General features: G+C 37.8%; 1 protein-coding gene across 4 annotated transcripts in view; it reads left to right on the forward strand.

Annotated features, from left to right (window-relative positions):
* The window catches only part of LMBR1 (limb development membrane protein 1), a 189,960-nt gene that overhangs the window by 99,724 nt on the left and 65,530 nt on the right, over positions 1–24,706 (forward strand). For all 4 annotated transcript variants that reach the window (XM_040643760.1, XM_040643757.1, XM_040643759.1 and 1 more), the window contains exons 6-9: positions 16,237–16,363; positions 16,807–16,875; positions 17,717–17,781; positions 21,795–21,867. In XM_040643760.1, the coding sequence (XP_040499694.1) occupies positions 16,237–16,363; positions 16,807–16,875; positions 17,717–17,781; positions 21,795–21,867 (334 nt within the window). The remainder of the gene's footprint in view (positions 1–16,236; positions 16,364–16,806; positions 16,876–17,716; positions 17,782–21,794; positions 21,868–24,706) is intronic.

The raw sequence follows: 24,706 nt of genomic DNA on the forward strand, positions 1-24,706 counted from the left end.
ATCATGATTCTGCAGACCCAGTGGTGAAGGTATTTGCCTCATTAAAAATTCTGTACTGCACATTAAGATGGCCCTGGAACTTCAAAATTAAGGCTAACCAGAGAAAAATTGAATAATAATTTTATCTAATTTGGCTTTTTATGTATTAAAAATAGACAACTTTGGCCTGGAGTGTTACTTACTGAGAAACATTTGCAAATAACTGTCTGAAATCTTCTCTTACTTCAGTACGTAGAAATAAAATATGAAGGTTATAAAAGGTTATAAAAAATAAATTAGTTTTTTTAAAACTTCAAGATGTTAGAGATTAAAACATTATAAGTTGTAATGCATAGAGAAATTTTAGTCTGTATATTTTACACATAAGGCTTTGTTTGGATCTGGTTATATGATGTCTGATGTCAACTCATGAATTTTTTTACATAGTTTAAAGGAAGTTAAATAGCATCTATCATTGTTAAATAGAACCAAGTCAAAAATTTAACTGTATAACCAAATCCCTGTATGATTAAATGCATAGATAAGTTCCAGGAAAGCAAGAAAAATCTCCAAAGACCAAACTGAACAGGCACCATAAAACCCGAATAGTAAGTGAGTAAGTGATGCCTTGGCTGTGTTGGTCAGGACAGCGAGGTTGGTACGTGGTGGCAGAGGATCATAGGTGCATAGAGGCAAGGAGATGCAACCGAGACCCTGCTGAAAGCCTTCAGCAAAAGGGCCTCCTTGTTTAACACACACACACACACACACACACACACACACACACACACATACATGCACACACACATACACAGACACACACACACCCATGTTTCCACACAGGCACTCACACCTTTTGCCCACTGATAGGGGAAGACAGTACTGTCAGCCTTAGTTATGGGCAAAAGTCTCCTCCACAGGCCTTTACCTCCTAGGAGTTGGGGTTCAGTATTTAATACCTGCTGAGAAACCCTATGATAAGAAATTAGCATAAAAGTTGTTTCAGAGCATTATGTATCATTGTCATTTTAACCTAATGTATAATACTTTTAAGTAAATTTTAGTTAAAAATGGTTTATATAAATATATAATTAAAGTTGGTTTTAGAAAGTTCATTTAATATAATGCAAGATTCATAATCCATATATGTTTTTGACCTGGTCCTATATGTAACTATGGCATGTGCTGTTTAATTGCCTTTAAATTAATTGTGTGAGAAAACTCAGGACTTGACAATAAATGTCCCTCAAAGCCAAGAATGAATAATGTAGTCTTTTTTATTTTAGCTACACCCTTTTCTGTGAGTTTTTACAAATATCTAATATTTTAATCTATGTAGTTAATTTTGTGAGGTGATTAAAAAGAATGCATCTAAATTAATTTTTCTCTGTATTATTCAGTCTAAGGCAATTTATATAAGAATATTACTCTTATCTATTATTTTTAAATATTTTATTGTGTTTTGATCTTTTCTATATTTCTTATTTGTAATTTTTGAACTTTTTTTTTTTAAAGATTTTATTTATTTATTTGACAAAGAGAGAGACAGCCAGTGAAAGAGGGACACAAGCAGGGGGAGTGGGAGAGGGAGAAGCAGGCTTCCCAGCAGAGCAGGGAGCCCAATGTGGGGCTCGATCCCAGGACCCTGGGATCATGCCCTGGGCTGAAGGCAGACACTTAACAACTGAGCCACCCAGGCACCCCTGTAATTTTTGGACTTTTGACTAGAAGCTGTAGCTTTTAGAATCACTGCTCTTTTCTTATTTCCCCCCCCCTTTTTTTTAGTCTATAATTTCTCCATAGATTTGAACCCGTCTACTTTCTATCATTTAGGGATTTCTTAACATTATTAATCTACTGATGGCAGTCTTGTCTTCTAGCATCATTCATTCATTTAATTCCTATTGGCCATTTTATTGTATGCTCAGTATTGTTGCAGCTGCTAGGTATGGTGCAGATTAATTGATTGATTGTTTATTATATATTTTTCCTGTCTTCTGTGATAATCCATCATCTTGAACCAATCTCCCTGATTCCTCTTTTCTCTGTACCTGTTAACTTTACTGGCCCTTTATCTGGAATACAGTATTAATTTGCTAATTGTTAATTTGGGAACATTCTTTGGCCTTTTTCCAGATTGGGAGGTTTTGTGGTCTCAGCTTGAATTGGCTCTGATTTCATCAGCAAATATGGGCACACAGTCTTTTCTTTTGCTCTCTCCTCTTTAGCTTTGTAGACTGTTTTGGCCTCTCATGGCCTTACTGTTCAAAGAAGATCTTTTCCATCTGATGTTCAGAAATCCTCAAGATTCCAAGATGGTTTCTACAAATGTACAAATCCTTCCTGAATGCATCTGTATTGTAGGGTCCTTAATGTTTACTTTTCCTGTCATATCGGGCTTGCATGAAGCATACTCATGAGGCTGATGATTTTGTTTGATTGTCCTATGTATCTTGACTTCTGTTGTTTTTTCATTAATATTTTAATTTTAATTTAAACAATTTCATAGAAAGCCAATTAATCCAACATTATATTTTATATCATTCCAAATTACCTGTCAATATTTGTATTTGGAGTATTGTGTAATTATAATTAGTGTGTACATGTATTTTATATCCTTTTTAATAATAATTTATTTTGTGTACATAAATTTTCTGGTGCTGGGCAGAGAAGTCCAAGACTTGGAAATGGGCAGAAGAGATCCTGGGTGTTCTGTCAGTGGAGTCCTAGGCGTTGTGTAGTGGACCATGGTAGTCATCCGATTTTGTAGGCGTGGGTACCTTTGGCTGATTTTATATTGAATTGGCTATTTTACATGTCTTTAGGGTTAGAGTTAACTTGTAGGAAAGTAAGAGCAATGAAAATGATTTTGTCTGATAGAATTGATTTCTTTTCTATACAAAAGGTGGCCCCAAACATTTTATTATGTACCCATAGGATACTATCCAGTTTTGCATCTAATAGCAAATTGATTTTAGCGTTTCCAATTATCTAAGTATATCTGTGTTTTTCACATTCTTCTTTGTCCTGGTCTTAACAAAAATTAAAACCATCTGGCTCTGTTGGTAAAGGATGTGAGGAACAGAAAGGACCAGGGTACTCAGAGGGAGCTGCAGTTAGCTAGCAGCAGTAATACTATAGGCTGACAGAAAATGGGGGTTCTGGAGGTAGAGTGTCTGGTAAATACTTAGAAGTGTCCACCAAGATACAAGCTACTGAGACATGTCGCTCAGAACCAGATCCTGCCTATCTAGATCTACTTTCTAGATCCACTTACTAGTTCTACTGTCACCAGAGTCAGGAGGTGATAAAGAAAACAGGAGGGATAAAAACTCTTAAATATAAAGATGAGTAGGGATTCAGAAAATGACCTGATATTTGGGAAAAGCCAACACTGTGAGAGGTACCAAACTCAATGTATTGCTCAGAATGAATAGACAAAGAGAAGATTTCAGAGAGATTTAAAAATATTTGATCTAGCATTGTAGACATTTTTTGGCAGAGGAAATTAAGGATATCTTATTCTCAATATTGCCAGAAACGAAAGTTCTACAGTTATTCTGATTTAAAAAAAATCAAGTCCAGACAGTTTGCAGGATATTTTTACCAGACTTCAAAGAATAGATAACTTCAGTTTTACACAAATTTGTTCAGAGATTTGAAGATGGAACATTCACAGTTTTACGGCACTAATATAATCTTGATACTGAAAGTAGACAAAGATAGTATAAGAAAGGATCATTATAGGCCATTCTTATTCGTGAATACTTGTGAATCAGAAAATATTAAGCTGAATTCAGCCAAGTATGCAAAAAAAATCATCAAAGAAAATTTCATTTCAGGTATGCAAGATTGGTTTCACATTCGAAAATCTATGGCTATAATTCATATTAGGAAAGTAAATGAGAAAAAAAAATCAAGCGAGCACCTCCAAAGAGACACAAAACACATTTAGCAAAATCAGTAACCATTCATGATTAAAAAGCGAACTAAGAACTTGAGGGAACTTTCTTAACCTGATAATGGGTATCTACTCTGTTTGTAACTGACATTGTACTTAATGGTAAAATGTTAAAAGTATTTACTCTAAAATTGGGATGCCATCTTAAATCCTTTATTTCTAATAACACTGTAATGGAGTTACTAGTAGCACAGTTAGAGAAGAAAAGGAAAAATTGAAAGGAACAAACAAGTCATTATTAACGGGTGATATTGTCTATTGAAAAATCCCATAAATCTAAAGTATTAATTCAAATAAGAAAATTGAGCAAGGAACCTAGATATAAGATTAATAGGAAAAATTAGTATAGATTAAAATAGAAAAATAATATACAAAAATCAACAAATAACAGCAATAAAGAAAATCTAATTAAAAATATTTTTATAGTAGCAAGATTGCCTAAGGTATTTTGAAAATGAGACAAGTGATATGTAGAATCTTTATGGAAATAATATAGGAGTCTCCTGTAATATAAAATGCTACAGGAGACTTAAATAAATGGATAGGTTATTCTATGTTTATGACTTTCTTTATATGGTAAAAATAACAGCTCTCAAATTATTTTTCAGAATCAATGCAATTTTTTTTTAAAGATTTTATTTATTTATTTGACAGAGAGACAGCCAGCGAGAGAGGGAACACAGTCAGGGGGAGAGGGAGAGGAAGAAGCAGGCTCCTAGTGGAGCAGCCTGATGTGGGGCTTGATCCCAGGACTCTGGGATCACGCCCTGAGCTGAAGGGAGACGCTTAACGACTGAGCCACCCAGGCGCCCCAGAATCAACACAATTCTAAAAAAAAAATTCCAACAGATTTCTTAAAGAATGTGATAGCAGATAGTAAAATTCTTGTGGAGGAACACAGAGCCAAGAATGGCCAAAACAATTTTGAAGAACATGGTGATGAGACCTGTTCTATCAAATAAAAAAGGAGCAGAGGACTGGAATAGACATGTTTCCAAAGAAAACATACACGTGGCCAATAAGCACATGAAAGACCTCAACAGCACTAGTCTTTGCGGAAATGTAAATCAAAACCACAGTGAGATGCTTCTTCACACCCATTAGGATGGCTGCTAACAACAACTGCAAAACACCCCCAAACCATAACAAGTATTGGTGAGGATGTAGAGAGAATGGGACTCTCGTACACTCTTGGTGGGAATGTAAGATTGTGCAGACGCTGTGGAGAACAAGCAGTATGGTGGTTGCTCAAAAAATTAAAATAGAATTACTATATATGATCCAGCAATTCCACTTCTGGGTATATACACATAAGAATTGAAAGCAAGAACTCCACAGATACTCATTTATTCATTTAGAAAAGTTTTTATTCAAATTGCAGTTAGTTAACATACAGAGTAGTGTTAGTTTCAGGTGTACAACGTAGTGAAACACTTCATATACCACCTGGTGTTCATCACGACAAGTGCACTCCTTCGTTCCCATCCCCTGTTTCACTTGTCCTCCCGCCTACCTCCCCTCTGATAACCAGTGAGCTTAGGGTCCTCCTACTCCACTGCCGTTTTCCTCTCTTTCCTTCACAGATCTTTTTGTACACTTATTTTCCTGGCAGCGTTATTTTTAATGTCCAAAAGGTGTAAACAACCCAAGTATCCACCAGTGGATTAATAGATAAACAAAGTGTAGTATGCATCTACAATGGAATATTATTTCACCTTAAGAAGTAAAGAAATTTTGACACATGGTGCAACATGGATGAACCTTGAGAGCATTATGCTGAGTGAGGTAAGGCTAACACAACAAGATGAATACTGCGATGGCACTTGTACGAGGTCCCTAGAACGGTCAAATTCATAGAGACAGAAAATAGGATGGTAGGTGCTAGGGGCTGGGGGCAGGAGCACGAAGGAATGGGGACTTATTGTTAATGAGTGTAGAGTTTCAGTTGGAGAATGTGAAGAAGTTCTGGGGATGGATGGTGATGTTGATGGTAGAACAGTGTGAATGAATGTATTTAATGCTATAGAACTATACACTTGGTAAACTTTATGACGTGTATGTTACCACAATAAAAAATAAAAGTAAATAAGTGACGAGCATGGCAATTCAAATCAGTGGTTATATTTGGCCAGGTTGGCGTGGAAGTTTGGTGCAGCTGGGAGGACCACATGGGTGCCCCAGTGGTTGTGATGATGTTCCTTTAAGTTGGGTGGTATATCCACAGCTATTTTATAGACATACGGAGCTAAACAGTATACTGTCATTATTTAAAAATAGGAAGGAATAAAAGGCTATTTATTTCTTGGTGATGGGCTCACATTACCCAAATTGAAGCTGATATGTAAAACTAAAATGCCAATTTCTTGGTTTTCAATGGGAAACTATAAAATACACATGCATGCGCACCTATCCAGCCAAAGCAGCTTTTATTGAGAACTGGAGGGAATGTGGAAATCAGGGAGACATGGGCCCAACTCAGATAATGGAGTGAGGGCAGAGAGCCCTAAGCTTTATGTGGTATTTTGGAATTCCTAATGCTTTTTGTGTGAATGTACTCTTTGCCACATAAGTGATGTGACGCCACATCTAAATCATGTGGCAGTACTTTCTATTATATTCTACACTTTAATATTTTGTACATTTTGCTGTAGTGATATGATAAAAACCCTAATCTTTGTTATGGGACTGAGGATTTGACCTCAGCATGAGTTTGCTATTATGGAATTGAAAATTAATGTTCTAGTAAAAGAAGCTTTTATGTATTTTGCTTTATTTCCTTTACTAAATTAGAGGTTTGTCTTAAGTATGTTTGAAGCATTCTCCCCCACCTCCCTATTTCCACATCAGTTTGTCTTTGGTGTCTTATTTCTGTTGTGTGAGGAGGTGGAAAGCACAGGCTCTGAAAGCTGACAAACCTGAGTTTAGAGTGAGTGCTGGCAAGCCTTGAACAGGGTGACTATAGGCAGATTATTAAACTTTTTGGGATGTGAGCTTCCTCATTTATAATACCGTTTACCTTCTAATTTATCGTGAAGGTTCAGTGAGCACATATAAAGCAACTGGTAGGAGCTCAGCAAATGTCAGTTCCCATCTCTTCTTTTCTGTGAAATTGATAACTAAAGGTTATTGGAAAAGAAGTAGAAGGAAAGGTTTTTACTGGCTGACCATTAAGTTATTTTGATATGATGTAGTATATTGAGAAATATTTTTTCCAACTTTAGAATTATGTTTTAAAATTTTAATATAAAGTCCTTGCAGTCTTTTTATGGTTCAGTTCTTTTATTTACTTGTTTCATTTACTTGCTGTATTAATTTATTTACTTGCGATCTTGAGGATTTTTGTTTGTCTAACATCGTGGAAAGTTTCTCATAAATTCGAATACAATGAACATCTTAGTTAAGTGAACTGGCAATGATAGTGTTTTTAACTTATCCTAAGATACATTCTCTTTGTCAAATTTTATTAACTTGAACATCTTATAGTTTTAATTTTTCCATCTTAAATAGATTACATTAAATGCAGAAAATATTAATATTAAAAAATATTTCACTGTAGCTTAACAAATCTTTCTGTAAAGCTGTTTTCTTTGACCTGGGACCAAAACTTTTTTTGCCCAAACTCTTAATGATTACCTTGGGAGCAAAGGGGGGGAAATGTTTGACACTCTACTGATGCTTGTCTGTAGCTTTTTTCATGGTTTAAAAGAATTAATACCTGCCTTTATTTTCTGTTCCTCTTTAGTGTTTCTATCGATCTTCCCTAGATGACGGCATATGTATTTGGTGCAGTCTTGATAGCATGCTGAGCAAACCTTATCTTAGTGTTCCTAAGAGACTCTTTTTTGTTAAATGAACAGTGGCTTGATATTTATTTTAAATGTTCTGTAAATGTAGAAATTTTCCCCAGGCTTTCCTGATAGGTAGAGCCACAGTATGTCACATGGTGTTTCCATACCTTCTGAGAGGCCAAGATGTCCAGGCAAAATCTTGTTTAAATTTTCATCACCATAGAAACATGTCAGCTTATTGTTAGAGCTTTTGTATATACATTGTAATTGTCACTTCCTTGATCTTCAGGACAAAGCAATTAAGTGTGTAGTTGGCCAGCACAAAAAGTTCAAACAGCAATTATAACTCTTTTAATGTTTTAGACTTTTACCCATTCAGTGCTTATTTAAATCTAAAAAGAAATCTGTCTACACGTATTTAGTCTTTACTAGCCTATTTAATTTAACCTGTTATAATGTCGTGATAGTTGTAATTTTCAAAATAATATTGATATGAAACTAGCGTAATTATATAGCTTGCTTTTCTTAAGAACAATATAGTGTTTCATGAGCAGAAAGAAAGTACTCAGTTTCAATGCTGTTTTTAACTAGTACATTGAGTGCTTATTGAACTATGATTTTAATAAAAGGGGTGGAGTTTCATTAAAGTAACTTAGGTTTATGGTTTTGGGGAGGGGTTAAGTATTCATACTGGAGATAAAAATATGACAGAGTTCTTGAGATCTTAGTAATATATGACATAATACAAACATTCAAAAGTACTTGAAAGAAGTACAACTGTTGATAAGTTCAAGTTCTTATAGTTTGTGATCTTATATTCAGGAGACCTTCCTTACTTTTTAAGATAAACTAATGGACACCTTTTTCCTCTCTGACAATGTTTTGCCACTTTGTTATTTGCAGGGTATTTCAGTAAGTTATTCTGACATCTGGCACATCTTTTAGCTCAGCATATGCAAGAATAGAGTTGATAGGAACCTTCCCCTTGGGGCTTCCTAGCTCCCGATTTTGAAAAATGAGCAGTAGGCGTATTTTTTGCTTATATGCTGCTGTGCTGGTGATTAATGGTAGCGATAAAAGCTCTCCCAATGCTTTCATTACTTTGCCGACAGAATCACATACAAAAGTTTAAAAATCTCACGTGTTGCATGCCAAAAAGCCTGTACTTTTTAAGTTTTGTAATACTTTTATGATCTTAAGAAAGGTAGTAGCTAGAGTTTATGTATTTTTGGCACTTGTAGGAACCAGTCAATTCTGAGTTAACAGATGAAGTCTCTGGTTATTTATAGCCCCATTACCCCTCTTCTCTCTGTCCTAAAGTTGTTGAGGATAAAAAAAGCTGCCACATTGCATAATGAAAAAATTTATGTTTTTCTGTTGGTGTTGCTAAAGCTCATAAATGTGACACTTTACTGATTTCAAGTTGGGCTGATTTTTGTCTCATTTAATAAAAAAGAAAAAGAAGAAGAAAATACAATTAAAAGAAAAACATAACTGTCCTGGCCTCCTAGTGGACTGAGTCAGAATAACGGTTATTTCATCCTACAGCAGTTATCCTCAGTATTTCATAAATCCTCTCCAACAATTTCCATGACTTCCTCTGTGGCAGCCTTTTCTGTAAGTGTAATATTGCTAATTCACTCTTTCATACTTAGATTGATAACTGAAAATGAGCAGATTTCTTTTTGTGAGTTATTTACTATTTTTCAAAAGAAATATTGATAGTAAATTTTGAACCATTTATACGATTTGACTACAGAGGTCTTTTTTTTGTTAAACGATTCTTTTATGACTGCTTAAGCATGTGAGTATACATTTTAGGCATTTCTTCTTGATATCATTCATACATATGTAATAGAAAAAAGCATCTTCTTGGAATTATATATTCTGTTTCTTTTTAGAAAAACTTCACATGTAATTTTTTTTTAACACAAAGAGATTTACTTGAGGACTTAGTTCGTCAGTGTATGGGAATAAGTGTGTGGGTCTTGAACCTTGATATCACTGTCAGATGGGTCGTATGTAGGCTGCATTTTAAAAACTATTTTCTTAATGAGAGAATGTAATTTTTATTAATGTAAACAGATAGGGATAGTTTTTGAATTTAGTAGTAGATTACCTCTTTTTGACATAAATGCTAATGAAAATATTAAGTAGAGCAATAGCATGTTAAATGAGGTTATTTTAACTAGGCTGTTTTCAAATGATTTTATATCAAGGTTAGGTTAGAAAAATAACCAAAAAGTACTTGAGAGTACAGAGAGTACTTATATCAGATTTTGTTAGCAGCAGGCTGTTAATAATCTGCTCTGACCAATATGGTAACCACTAGCCATGTGTGACTATATAAATTTAAAAGAACTAAAATTACATAAAATTAAAAGTCCAGTTCTTCGTTCATAGTAACGACATTCTAAGTGCTTAATAAACACATATGGCTAGTTGCTGTCTTATTGGATAACACAGAATAGAACAGTTCCATCATCAAAGAAGGGTCTATTGGACAGCACTTTTGTATGCTATTAAATCATAAATAATTTGTTTCATCTATATTTGTTTCATCCATAATTATTTTGTACACTAAATAGCAGAAGAAAGTTTTAGGGATATGTGTGTGTAGCACCTCATTTGCTTAGAGGTGGTGCTAATGAGATTTGATGTTTATTTGTTGTTGCATTAGGGTGCCTGTTTCCCTGTTGCTGGCCTGTACTTCTGTTAGCAAGTTCTGACTAAGAGTGACATGATCAGAGTTGTATTATGCAAAGATTGCATTCCCACTGCAATGTAGGCAACAGGTCAGGCAGAGAGAGACAAGAGTTGGATACTGGACTACTAGCTAGCAAAGTAGGGAGTTGTCCAGGTGAGACAGATGTGGTGGCAGAAGGAGAAGTGGATGGATTTAGTCATTAATGACACAGTAGAATCAGAAGGATTTGGTGTTTGAATAGATCAGAGTTCAAAGTGTGTGTGTCTGTGTGTGTGTGTGTTGGAGGGTGCAGTAGGAGGGGGGATGACAAGGATGTTTGCAGCATCCAGAAAAAAGAACACAGTGGGTAATGGTGCCATTAATTGGGGTGTGTAACACTGAAGGAGCAGGTTGAGGGGATAAAGTGATAAGTTTGACTTTAGAATTAAATTTAAGTACTTGTGAGATACTTGAGGGGAGGTGGCAGCTCAGATGTACGGACGGTCTGGGTCTCAGTGGTGAGATTTGGATTAAAGATATAAACTTCAGGGTCGTTGGTTACATGAGGAGGCAAGATCACCAAGGGGAAGAACAGAGCAGTCTATCTGGTGTCTTCATCAGATCAGCTGTCTTCATCAGAATTGACTGAGATGTCTTTGGGCTGGTTCGCAGGGATTGGCAAGCTTCTTGGTAGTGCTGACATATGCCAAAGTTTGAGAAGCACTGATCCAGCACTTTGAAAGGATGAACATCTAAGCCTGAGCCATGGGAGGAAAGGGATGAGACATTTTCCTTTCTATAAAGAGTGGAAGAAATAAGAACAGAGACAGAGAAATCAGAGGTAGGGGAAGGAAGCTGAGGGATGTGCAGGCTCCCCAGTTATGTCCTACTAAGGAAGAGGCAAGGGCAGCTGCAATTTGCTAGAAAGTAGGGAATGAGATTAGGGTCAGGGAGAATGGAAAACATTTGGAAAATCATTGAGGGAATTGTTAGCCTGAGATCAGCTAAGTGTTGCCGGGTAACAGCAAAGGCCCACTTTGGAATGTAATAGCACACATTTCTCAAGGTTCTGTAAATTTCTTTCACAGGACTGAGAATTCAAGGAATGAGCCACCAGTGGAATTAAGCTATCTGGTGGAAATCAGAAGGACCAGGAATATTAGAATATTATTGGTACTAGATTATCATTAAAATACACAGTTCGACATAGGGTTTAGGCAAGTGAAAACAAGACCAGTTGGAGGAATTGGGTGGATTGAGGGAGTGGAGGTTATAATGATGGAGACACAGTATAGGTTAGAGGACTGGAGGTATCAGAGACAAATATGGAGCAGTCTCACGGCCTGAGATCTTAGATGTGGGTCTGAGAGACAAGGGAGTCAGGCTAGTGCATGTGTGGGGCTGTGGCAGAATGGAGGTCGAGTTCATTAGGAGCTTGCACGTTAATCATCATGGCAGGGGAAGTGATAAGAAGTGCTTGTCTACCTGGTATTCACATCAAGAAACGTGGGATTGTTTCTTATAGGTTTGTGGATGGTAGGTGACAAGAGATGGGAAGAAGATGATAAGCTGGCATTAGGGGAAATAAATTTAATCCAGAAACACAAATGATATGTGAACTCCAAAACCTTGGAAATTTTAAAAACAAAGGCAGTAATTTGAGCCATACAGTTAACTCATATATTCCGCTTACTAAGCACCCAGCCTAATGCTAAGCATGTTACTTATGTTAACTCATTTGATCCTTAAAATGACCCCGTAAGGTAGGGATGTTATTAATAAACCTATTTTATAAAGAAATAAACTGATGCACAGAGAGTTTTAGAAATTTGCCCAGTGTTACACAGTTGGTCAGTGATAGGACCAGGCTTTGAACCCAAGCAGTCTGCTGCTGCAGTTGGGGTCCTGAACTAGCTTACTATACTGTCTCATAAACTGAACTTAGATATTTTAAAAGTTATTTTTCTGGGTGCCAATCTCTTGGAAGTTAATTCTTTTAAGAAAAAAGTTAAAAATTAATAACAACATTAATTTGTTCTCATATTACTTAAAGTAATGCACTTTCACTCTATGAAATTTGGAAAATACAGAAAAGGACAAAGTATACAAGAAAAATAGTTCCTTGTAACCATAATCTTTTTAGCTGGCCTTGTAGGACTTGGTGTTACACAAACATGATAATACCCCTCCTGTCTGGGAGAAGGGGCTATGACCAAGCTCCCCCTGCAGCTCTCAGTCTCTGACAAGCATCAGCACGTTGGGTCCTTGGGGGACCCTTACTTCTCCCACCTGCCTACTGCTTGGGTAAGAGCATTCACTGCTAGATCGTGGGAGTCTTCTCATTGCCCTTAACCCAACCTTGTGGGCCCTTATTTGTTCTTCTCTAGAAAGCCATGTTAGCTGCCCACACTTGTCACTCAAAGCTGCCAGAATTGTGGAGGGTCTGAGATTTTACTGTATTTGCAAGCTGACAATTAAGTCTGCTAGATTCCTGCATGGTGGTTGTAGACATGAGACTCCTGGATCAGAGACAAAGGACTTCAGTACTCAGAACAGGCAAGCCATGAGCTAGCTTCCTGTTCCCCAGGACAACACTCCGTCCCACCAGCCTCATGGGGACAGTGTGGCTCAGGTGGAGGCTGCTCCTACTGTGGGCTCAGATCACAGCTGAAGAATCTCAGATTTCGGGGAACCCACAAATGGGCTGCAAGCGAACTTGCCTGCCCTTTGCTCTGTAGGAAACAGATCTACTTCTCCATCAGAGAGACACCATCTCTATTTTCCAAGGCTGTCTGCTATCCAGACATCCTTAAAATGATAGGCCAGCGGCTCCTGGGAGGCTCGGTTGGTTAAGTATCCAACTCGATTTCAGCTGCGGTCATGATCTCAGGGTCATGGGATTGAGCCCCGTGTTGGGCTCCACCTTCACTGGTTAGTTGGCTCAGGATTCTCTCTTGCCCTCTCCCTCTGCCCTTCCCCCCCTGCATGCGTGCGTGCACTCTCTCCAAAATAAATAAATCTTTTTTTTTTTTTTTTAAAGATTTTATTTATTTATTCGACAGAGATAGAGACAGCCAGCGAGAGAGGGAACACAAGCAGGGGGAGTGGGAGAGGAAGAAGCAGGCTCATAGCGGAAGAGCCTGATGTGGGGCTCGATCCCATAACGCCAGGATCACGCCCTGAGCCGAAGGCAGACGCTTAACCGCTGTGCCACCCAGGCGCCCCCAAAATAAATAAATCTTAAAAAAAAAAAAAGTCCAGAACATGGGCTATCCCTGCCTCTGTGAGATGCACAGAAATGAGAGAGACTCATGGAGCACTGGCTTCCAATGCAGAAAAACATATTTGAAGAAAAATACATTTAACTGCTAAGAAATATTTCTTACCAAAGTATAAATCTTATGGTAGATTGATTCCCCAACATTTAATATCATCGTAATGGTTATATATTATACTTATTATTACATTATTATAATTGTTTAATAATTATATTATTAAAACGCTTTTTTGGGACAGTGGGTCTCAGTTCCAAGAATCACTACTGTTTAGTTCATATATCAGAACACGGTTACAAGTGTTTAGCTCATATTTCGTAACACTTAAGACACCTGTTAGGTGTTTTGGGAGCCCTAATATTCCTAAGTGCTGTTTGGAGGCAGGCAGGATTTGGGCTCTAGTCAGAGATAGGAAGAGACCAGCTGAAAGGGTATTACACATATGCATCAGAGCACCTATTCTTTTGATCTGTTATAAGCTTTCCACATAATATTTGATGTGTAATAAGAAGGTTCTTGCTTACAAAAAAAGACTATTGCTCAGATAAAAGGAAGGGAAAAGAAATTACCGTTAAAAGGTAGTCAGCTCTCTGGCTCACTTGGTAGAGCATGGAACTCTTCATCTCAGGGTTGTGAGTTCAAGCCCCACACTGGGCGTGGAGCCTTCTTTAAAAAAAGAAAAAAGGGTGGCGGTCATGTTTTGGTATCATAAGTGGTTTGAAAGTTGTGAAGTGCAGGTTTGGAGAGTTCGTGAGGAAACCTGGAGAGTGTTTTTTAGTAGTATGTTTGGGGACTGTATTTCATCTCACTCGAATCATAACTACTGTTAGATCTGATGTGTTAAATAAAATGCAAGCGTCATTCACTCTGGTCCACTGGCCTCCCTTTCTGTGAACACTTAAGGTGTGCTGACGGCACATTGAGGATGACATCTTTTAACCTGCCCAGAGCAGCCCTGTGGTAGGACTGGACTATAAGAGCAGGCCCCTCCAACTTGGAATCATCGTGGGGGGCTGGGGCTACTTCGCCAGGGTGCTGGGGCATTCCCTCGCCTCTCCATCTGAGGATTGTGTGCTGTGATTGAAGTGCAGCCTATCCCTTTAATTCACGAATTAGCAAATAATATAGGGTGAAATCAAAATAAGTGTATGTTTTAGGTCTTTATCGCACACCTTTAAATTATTTTTAATGTGGAAAGAGATTACATGAGATGGTTATCGAGAGACATGGATTTACTTCTAATTTTGTTTGTTTTATTAGATGTACATTAGCGTATTACAGTATAGAACATCAGTGTGAATCTTTGAATTTAGGTACAGATTCAATCACTTGGTACTTTTCAGAAATATAAGACAGTTGTTTTTTATTAGTTTGTTTGCCTTGTCCAATAGGTTTCAAGTTTAGAAGCCTGGCCTCTAGTTTGGCCCTGAGGTCAGAATTTGTTTTATATTTAGGGGCGCCTGGGTGGCGCGGTCGTTAAGCGTCTGCCTTCGGCTCGGGGCGTGATCCCAGCATTCTGGGATCGAGCCCCACATCAGGCTCCTCCGCTATGAGCCTGCTTCTTCCTCTCCCACTCCCCCTGCTTGTGTTCCCTCTCTCGCTGGCTGTCTCTGTCAAATAAATAAACAAAATCTTAAAAAAAAAAAAGAATTTGTTTTATATTTAAAACAAAATTGTGCATAAAGATGGTTTATTATATTCCAGGCACAAGAAGTAATGATGGTTTTATCTAATGTGAAGAAAGGAGTAGTACGTAATTGATAGCCATGCCCTGTGCTTGGCCTGGGTTTCTGTGGCAGGCTTTGCTCAGGGAGTCTCTGGGTTGCACAGCAGAGGACGCTGGTGGTTGTAGGAGCTGGGGGGCACTGGCGGCTGTGCTGGCGGGAGCAGAGGGGACACTGGTGGCTGTGCTGGCCGCTGCGGGAGCCGGGGTGGCCACTGGCAGGAGTGGGGGAAGGGCTGGGGGGTGCTGGCAGCTGTGGGGGGGAAGGCGGAGGGGGTGGGTAGGTGCTGGTGGCTGCCCTGACAGTAGTGGGGGAGGGGGCACTGGAAGCTGCAGGGGGGAGGGGTGGGGGCGCTGGCAGGGGAGGAGACACTGGTAGCTGCGGGGGGTGGGAGGGAGGGTAAGGGGGTGGTGAGGCGCTGGCAGCTGTGGGGCCGGTGCTGGTGGCTGCTGCTGTGGGACCTGGCACTGTGTGGGCTCACGGGTTCTGGCGCTCCCATGGCTGCTTGGCCGCGGACCTTAGTCATCCTAGACGCCCTCACTTTGAACCACAGACAAAAATTCATCAACCTGCGTTTTAAAACCCAGTTCTGAGAAATGTTTTCATGATGAATTTTTTGGGTTGTTTAAAGCTTAATGGTATTCCACATAATTTTGTAAAGCGAAGTCAGTCTAAACATGACACTGTAAAGCTAGTGTTTTTTGTCTTGCTAATAATTATAAATTTTCTCCCTTTCCAAAGAATTTTTGTGCTTTCATATAGTTAAAAACCTAATTAATCATGAGATGAAATAAAATACAATTATCTCCATTATCTTTTTCAGGGAATCCGAGCCCGAATTTTAGAAACTCTGGTCATGCTTGTCCTTCTCGCACTCCTTATACTTGGGATAGTGTGGGTAGCCTCGGCGCTTATTGACAAAGACGCAGCGAGCATGGAGTCTTTGTATGGTAAGCCGGCTTCTCTCCGGGACGCTGAACTGGGTGTGTAATTACACATTTGCTTTCGTGAATATTTTAATAATTCTTTGTATCGTTAGCCCTTGTTGTTCATTTACAGAGTTAACAAGTCTTAGACATGTTTAAGAAAAGAAATGAGTGTTCATGTGTTTGCTGTATTCAGAACGAGCAAGCAGCTTTTAAGATTTTTTTGTTTCTTAGCTGGTTTCTGTTCTTAAAATTCCATGGAGACTTTTTCTCTCTCCAAACAGGTTTTGCAAGAGGGTTATTTCCTTTTCTTCTATTTTAGATCTTTTTATTGTACAATTTAGAAATTATATGGTTTAGTAGACTCAAATAGGCAATTATGTTTATCAAACATTAATTTATAGTCAAGCTGTATTCTAATGTACAACGTTTTGGATTTACTAAAATATATTTGTGTTTCTTTACAGATCTCTGGGAGTTCTACCTACCCTATTTATATTCCTGTATATCTCTGATGGGATGTTTGTTACTTCTCTGTAAGTATTTTTCTGGCTTAATGTTGATGTGAAAATGGAGTTCTTTTTTTTTTTTTAAGATTTTATTTATTTATTTAATAGAGATAGACAGCCAGCGAGAGAGGGAACACAAGCAGGAGGAGTGGGAGAGGAAGAAGCAGGCTCATAGCGGAGGAGCCTGATGTGGGGCTCGATCCCATAATGCCGGGATCACGCCCTGAGCCGAAGGCAGACGCCTAACCGCTGTGCCACCCAGGCGCCCCCCTGAACTTTTTTTTTATGTTAAAATACATTTTGATAAGCTGAAGCCATGAAATAAAACACGTGTGTTAAGGAAAACCTCTCTTGTAGAGAGACACACACAGGCACACACTTGAACGTGCACCCACAGGCACACAGCCACTGAAGCATTAGATTCTTCTTTCGAGTGGTAACGCAGAATTCTGTGTGGTGAATTTGTGGTCTTTATTTAAAATGTGTTCAGTTTTACTTGAGGCATTGCCGCGTATCTCAGGGATATTATAAGCAGATAAATGTAGTTAAAAGGAGTTAAGATAATAGTTGTTTGGTTCTCAACTCCATCAGCACTTGGAAATTTAATCTGCTCTTTAGTTGGTTTTCTTTAATTTCTTTTAAGTGAAAATACTTGTTATTACTAAGCCTTCTCCAGTCTTCAGGTATCTTTCATCCTCCACCTGTCACCCCTTCTAGCTTCTTTATTGATGAGTTGAAGCATCCTCTGACAAAACACTGAGAGAATCTAAATTTAAGGCAAGAGTTTCCTTAAAGCGATAATCTTTGAGTCTGTTCTGTGTTTTGCCCTAGCAGTTTATCTGCTTCCTCTCTGTGGTCTCTCCTGCAGTGTGTACCCCCGTTGGCCTTTCCCGCATGTTCACAGTGATGGGTCAGTTGCTGGTGAAGCCAACAGTAAGTGTGTCATCTTGTTTGTTAAATAAATGTGTTTACTTTTGAACATCTTTTAGGTTGTGAATTAACAATGAAACAGAATATTTCTGTGGGCTTGTGACCTCATTATTATTATTATTATTATTTTTTTTTTTTTTAAAGATTTTATTTATTTATTTGACAGAGATAGAGACAGCCGGCGAGAGAGGGAACACAAGCAGGGGGAGTGGGAGAGAAGAAGCAGGCTCATAGCTGAAGAGCCTGATGTGGGGCTCGATCCCATAACGCCGAGATCACGCCCTGAGCCGAAGGCAGGCGCTTAACCGCTGTGCCACCCAGGCGCCCCCCTCATTATTATTTTTGCTTTTGTTTTAATCTTTTTCATCTTTGGAAACCAAATTTTTTTTGCTTTTAAAACACTTAACTGTGGACACTCAGGTAGAAATTCCTCTAGCAAATTTTAAGACAAAATTTACAAATACAAGTATTTTAGGTGTCTGTTATAGCAGTAGTAACTCTGTTATGTTTCAAAATTTACCACATATATTCCTTGATTTTCAGAGCAGTTATGTCTCTGAGAAATTGTCTGCATGTTGCATTTTGATTATACTTTTCACTTTAATCTCAGAGTTACCATATATTCATTTTTAAATGATTTTCAGTTAGTAGTAATCCTAATGATTTGTCCCTAATTTCTTTGGCTTCTAGCTAGCTCTTTTGTCAAATATTTACTCACATGAAAAGAATTCTTAGCTGCATTTAAGGAACTTTCCGTTTACATTATTTTCATGGGTCCTTACTGCGTGCGAACTCAGGTCCACTGACCTCTAGCCTCTGCTCCCGCCCTGCCCCCTCGACTCTGATTCCACACTCACCAGCTGATGGGCTGTGCTCACAATGGGCTGTGTGCTTTCAGTTTCCAGGTGTGTCTGGGGCTTCCTCCCATCAATGCGCCCTGCCTACTCCAGCCACCTGACAGCCTCCTCAAGGCCTGGCTCTGATGTGGGCTGCGCTCACTGCCTATCTTTGAACCTTGCCTTACCTCTTCTTTAAGTTGAAATAATCAAGCTTCTTTCTCTGCACTTTTCATATTCCCCTTCGTTTGTATTTCACTAGTAGTACCTATTAAATTATTTTGTTTCTATGTTTGTCTTTCCTATCAGGGTAATTAATCAAGGAAAAATTTGGGGAATATTGTAGTAGATATTCTTTTAGTAATGCTTGCTTAATTTTGAAAGATTTAAAAAATACATGACAAATAATTTCTTCATATCTTTTTAAAAAGTAAAATTGGATTATTTAACTTGCTACATAAATGTATACACACTCAAATAAAACATTCTATCAAATCTTGAAATTCACTTCCCTCTTGAAGCGGTTTTATGACACTGCATTCTTAATTTCTTCCTGATTCTCTGGCAGAGCTTTATTTTATTTATTTATTTATTTTTATCTCTTTCTCTGTTTCTATTTCCTGGCCTCCTAAAGATAGGCAAATGTTCCAAGTTCTGTCCTTGATCTGACGTTGCTCTGCTCTGTTCTCTTGACCACCTCTGTGACTTTCATGACACTTGTAAATGTGTAACTCTAGGGAGCAAAAGGCACTGAAAACAAACCACACCGCATTGTAAATGCTGCACCTGAATACCCCACGGAGCTGAAAGCTCAGCTCCTAGAAAACCAAACCACTTACTTCACACCCTTCCCAAAGCTGAGTTTTCTCCTAAACTTGTCTCTTATTAACATTATTGTCAAAACTTTAATTATCTTCGCCTCTTTTCTTGCTCCTAACATGCAATATTAATGATATTCAGTCAGTGTAGGCTCTGTGTTTGTGATAAGTACTGTATTTTACACACATTTCATTTTATCCTGTTAACAAACCCGTAAGTTAGGTGGTGGTCTTATTTTATGGTTCCGTTATCTGTAGTTCGGAGAGATTAAGTCGCTTGTACAAGATTACAGATCAGTGAGAATGGGGCAGGATTTGAACCCAGAGACTGGTTTCAGACCCTGGGCTCTGGGCCACTGTTCTGTTCTGCCATAAGCTCCAGAGTACTCGAACCACTTTATTGCTGAGTGTACTTCATACCTCTTCACCTCTGTGTTTTGCTTATAGTTTCTTCTGATCCAAATGCCTTTCCCCTTAATTATCAGCTAAGAGGCTACTATTATCAAAAACACTTGCCAGAACTTTTTTTCTTCCCACCTAGAAGTTGGGGATCTTTCTTCCTCTGAACTTCTGTAACATTTTATTTTTGCTTCAGTTATAACAGTTATTTTAACCCTGTAATTTTTTTTTTTTTGAGTTCATTCTGTCTCTCCTGGACACTAGAATGTAAGCTGTTTGAGGTCAAGGACTGTGTTTGACTCATACTTAGGTCCGCATGAGCTCAGAGTGGTTAAGAGTGTAGGCTTCAAAAGGCAGATAACTTTTCTTTGCCAAACCCTTGTTTATTGGCATATTTATAAGATGGGGATGATAACAGTCTGTTTTTCATTGGGTTGTTGTAGAATCAAGGGGATGATGCACACAAGCATTTAACACAAATATCTGTGTGCCACTCATTGTCACTCACTCACATGAAGACAGGCCCATGGTGGTAAGTCACTAACAGTTTGCATTGTAAAAAGAAATCTTTTTGTATGGGCTAGACCTTAAGAAAAGTAAAAACTGGATTGTGATCCAAACAGTAGAAATGGTGAGAACATTGATGGGAAAGAAACTTGATCCCACAACCTACAAAGATATAGCCCCTGCCTTCCTTAGGCTCAGAGCCTGTCGTGGATGAACTCAGCCCAGTCCACTACCTGCACTGGTACTGTCCATCTGCCCAGTCTTTCCCACTTAGAACTCAGGGGTCATTTCCTGGGGGAGGCCCTTACTGGTGGCCCGCTGAAGTGGGTCACTCCACCATTTTCTCCAAGGTTGGTCAGCTTTTGTACTTGTTTATTTGTGTGTTATTATTTTACTGTTCTTATTTTACTGTTTTATTTTACTGTGATAGCTATGCCTATTGATAATAAGGGATTACCAGTATTTGTTGAAATACTGGGGATTATTGGATTGCTCTAAATAATTTTTATAGAAATTAGGCAGATTTGATACCTGATAGGAGTTGCGTGCTTTGAGACTCCTTTTTATGAAAATACCTAATCAGGGAGCTGAAAGGATATACATATATAGGGTTTCCACCCTTTTGCTTTGTTCATCAACTTCTCGCAATTTATTGTTTTGCTGGGATAAGCAGTTTGGGTTTGAATTATATTAAATATATCAGCTCTGGGCTTCTTTCAGATTTTCTCCAGAGCTAGGAAGATATTTAGGATCATTTCAGGAAGGATAGCTATTAACAAATCTAGAATTAAACATATTTTAGGTTTTATCAGTTGTGAATATTGTGCAGATAATATTCTATATAATTGGTGATTGATTAGTCGTTCTTGTTTTTTACTAGTGTTGTATGACATAGTAGTGAGTGGGGTATATACAAGCATATTTCTCTAGGGTTCTATCTATAGAATGATTTTGATAATACCAGTATTCATAATTTGCAGAAAATTTTTAATATATGCAGATGATGTAAGTGGAAAGTATCGCATGGTAGTTACTGAGTTTATAAGTATCGTGTGTTAAATATTATGTAGGTAAATATAAATGAAAAACCAGTGTTGGACAGATTAATCTATTCCTTCTTGCTTTAAAATATTGGTTTGGGCCTGAGAGATATTACTGTATTTAGCCTTTTGGATATTGAGAATTCATACATTTATTTGTCATTGAGAGAGCAGTGTTCTTTAATCCTTTAAATTTAAATATATGTAGACTTTCTAATAGTCAACTTTTGATGTGTTTAGTTATATGCTGAAATATTTTTCCTTAACTTATAAGCAGAACAGTTTGAGTATTTTTATTTTAAATTCCTAATGATTTTGAATGGTTATCTAAAATCATAGGCCAAATAGCCTAAATGTTCTCATAAGCACTAGTTTTGTAATGTTACATTAGTCAATGGTTTGATCTTTGAATTTAGATTCTTGAAGACCTGGATGAACAAATTTATATTATTACCCTAGAGGAGGAAGCACTCCAGAGACGACTAAATGGTACGTATATTTTCCATAGTTAAGCTCAAAAAAAACTATTGAATTCAAAAAGACAGCTAATTGAGGGGGAAAAATACAAGCCTTAGCACATTCTGCTGATGCACCAGGTCAAGCCTTAAGAGTAATGTGTGAACGTCCCAGGTGAGGACAGTTTTGCTGAAGACTAGCGGCACTACGGTCAAGTTCCCGTCTTTCCCTAGCTGTGATTAGCTGTAATCTAGCAAGACCAGTTCACTTCCGAGACACTGGCCGCTAAGGTACACCTCTACTGCTATGTATTTTAAGCATGATGACTTAGTTACTAAGGTTTTGCAAATTTGCATGTTTTCTTAGTGACTTCAGTATCCTTCATTTCTTTCCTGTTGAAATCTTTAAGATCAAAAGTAGTATGTCTCTTTGCTACTAGGTGCCAAATTTGACTGTCTCAGCTATGCTTAGGAGCTCTGTTGTTATTTGGGAATGGTGTTCATTATCAGCTATGATAACCAAGTAAGCGTGTGAAAGATCTTAAAGTTTAATTTTTATTTACTCATCCTTTTGGCTTCAAATGAAGAACCAGTGAAAAAAAGAGTAATGACATAGTTTAACAGAGAAATGATACAGTTTGGGTAAATTTTCTTTCTATTTTACTTAAATGCTTTTCACTCTGCACTTTCTTAACCTGCAAAGTTGTTTTTTTCCTTTAATGTTGAAAACCAAGCCCAAGATCAGATTATTAATAGCTAACTGTATTTCAGGATCATAATTAAAGAGTAGGTATAAAATGGAAGTTATTTTAAGTATGAAATAGGAAGAAATATACCTACTTTCTTCAATTACAAATAGTGAATTTAAATCATCAACTCAAAAGTGTTGCTAACGTTTAGACCTTTATTCTTAGATCAAAGAATTTCAGATTCTATGTATTTTAGAGAATTCTTGGCAACAATATTGTATCCTTTGGTACCAATAACTTTTAGACTGGAACTACATGTATCTTTTATTCTTCTAATATTATTAAAGCTATTTTAATATTTAAGCCTACTTTATTTCAGAATTATAACTTTACTCAATACTGTCAGCTTTATAAAATTTCATTAAAGTAGTAAATATTATTATAAATTTGTCTTACTTAGGTAATCATGCTAATACATGATAAATGTACCTGAATTGTCGTGCCGCTGCCCGTAGTGTGCAGTTTATGTTTCAGCCCGAGGTATATGGTCTTTCTGTCTCACAGATCAGGAGGCTGAGAACTAGGGAGAGTAAAAGATAGTGCCCCATGCGGGCACCTGGGAGGGTCAGTTGGTTAAGCTTTCGACTTTTGATCTCAGCTCAGGTCTTGATCTCAGGGTGTGGGTTTGGGCCTCACATCAGGCTCCATGCTGGATGTGGAGCCTACTTAATTAAAAAAAATATAGTGCCCCGTAATTAAAGAATTTGAATTAAAACAAAACTAAACCAAAAATATAGCCTTTTCCCACTTTTCACTTCCAGAAAAAGTCCCTCCAGAGTCTTTCTAGATCCTTTGGCTCCTCAAATTTCAAAGTGGATCATTATATCTAAAGAAATTGAAAAAGAGGTAGTCACCAGAAGGCTAGATGTATTACAAAATGAAGCCAAACCCAAACGAACAAAAAGCCCTGACTAGCACAGAAATATAATTTAGACAGGATTAAGCATGATATGATAGCTAATGCTAAGTATAATTTTATTTTCTACCATTTTGGTAAGCCAGACACCACTTCTAAGTGCTCTGTTGGTAGGTTGTTAAAGTCCTTTCTGTTGACACTCTTTAATGATATGTTGGGATAGCTGCTGTAGTTTTGTTATTTGCTCCTTGTTAGCACCGTGGACTGTTTCAGGTAGAAAACAACAGGCTTGTAACATAAATGGTTCTATAGTAAAATGGGCATATTGACTAATATAGATTAAAATCATAAGCTTCAGTAGGGTGTATTTATCAATGTGTGCAGAGGGAAAAAAAAAGCAAAAAACCCCAGTATTTTATGATTTGCTATTTTTTTAAGAAAGTATAGATAATATAGGGCTAATAATATAGGGATAATATAGGGTGGCTTAGTTGGTTAAGTGTCCCGCTCTTGATCTCAGTTCAGGTCTTGATCTCAGGGTTGTAAGTTCAAGCCCCATGTTGGGCTTCACACTGGGCGTGGAACCTACTTTTTTAGATCATAGAAGGTAAGTAGTGGAAATCATCCCCATGGGTTTTATTTAATCTAGTATTACGCCAAATGGATTTTGTTATAACACTTATTTTGCAGTTTAAATTATTCTTAAAAAGTGAATTTAAAATATTTTTTATTCTGGGCTATTTTTTCTTAAATATTTTATTTATTTATTAGAGAGAGAGAGCGAGCACACACGCACGAGCAGGGGGAGGGTGAGGGGCAGAGGGAGAAGGAGAAGCAGGCTCCCCGCTAAGCAGGGAGCCTGACATGGGGCTCAATCCCAGGACCCTAGGGTCATGACCTGAGCTGAAGGTAGATGCTTAACCGACAGAGCCACCCAGGCGCCCTATAATCTGGGCTATTGAACAGAAATGCAGAGTAATAATAAGAGTAAAAGATTAAAAAATTTTTACAGCAGTGATTTACCCCCGAATTCATGGTGGTGTTTTGCTAGTGGCCATTGAGTGTGCTTTCTTGGTCTGCGTGGGGAGGTGTGATGCACACCACAGAAATTTTTGGGACAGCTGCGTGGTTTGCTCTGAGCTTAGTTTCACAGTCATTGAAAAAACATAACATTTTTTTTTCTGGAAGATATATAACTTGTTGTGGTAGTTATTGTATTATTGGAGTTGAATTTCCATGTGTGGTTTTTAAAAATATCAGTATAGCTC

Source organism: Ursus maritimus, unplaced genomic scaffold (assembly GCF_017311325.1).
Source record: "Ursus maritimus isolate PB19 unplaced genomic scaffold, ASM1731132v1 scaffold_3, whole genome shotgun sequence".
Classification (NCBI taxonomy): domain Eukaryota; kingdom Metazoa; phylum Chordata; class Mammalia; order Carnivora; family Ursidae; genus Ursus; species Ursus maritimus.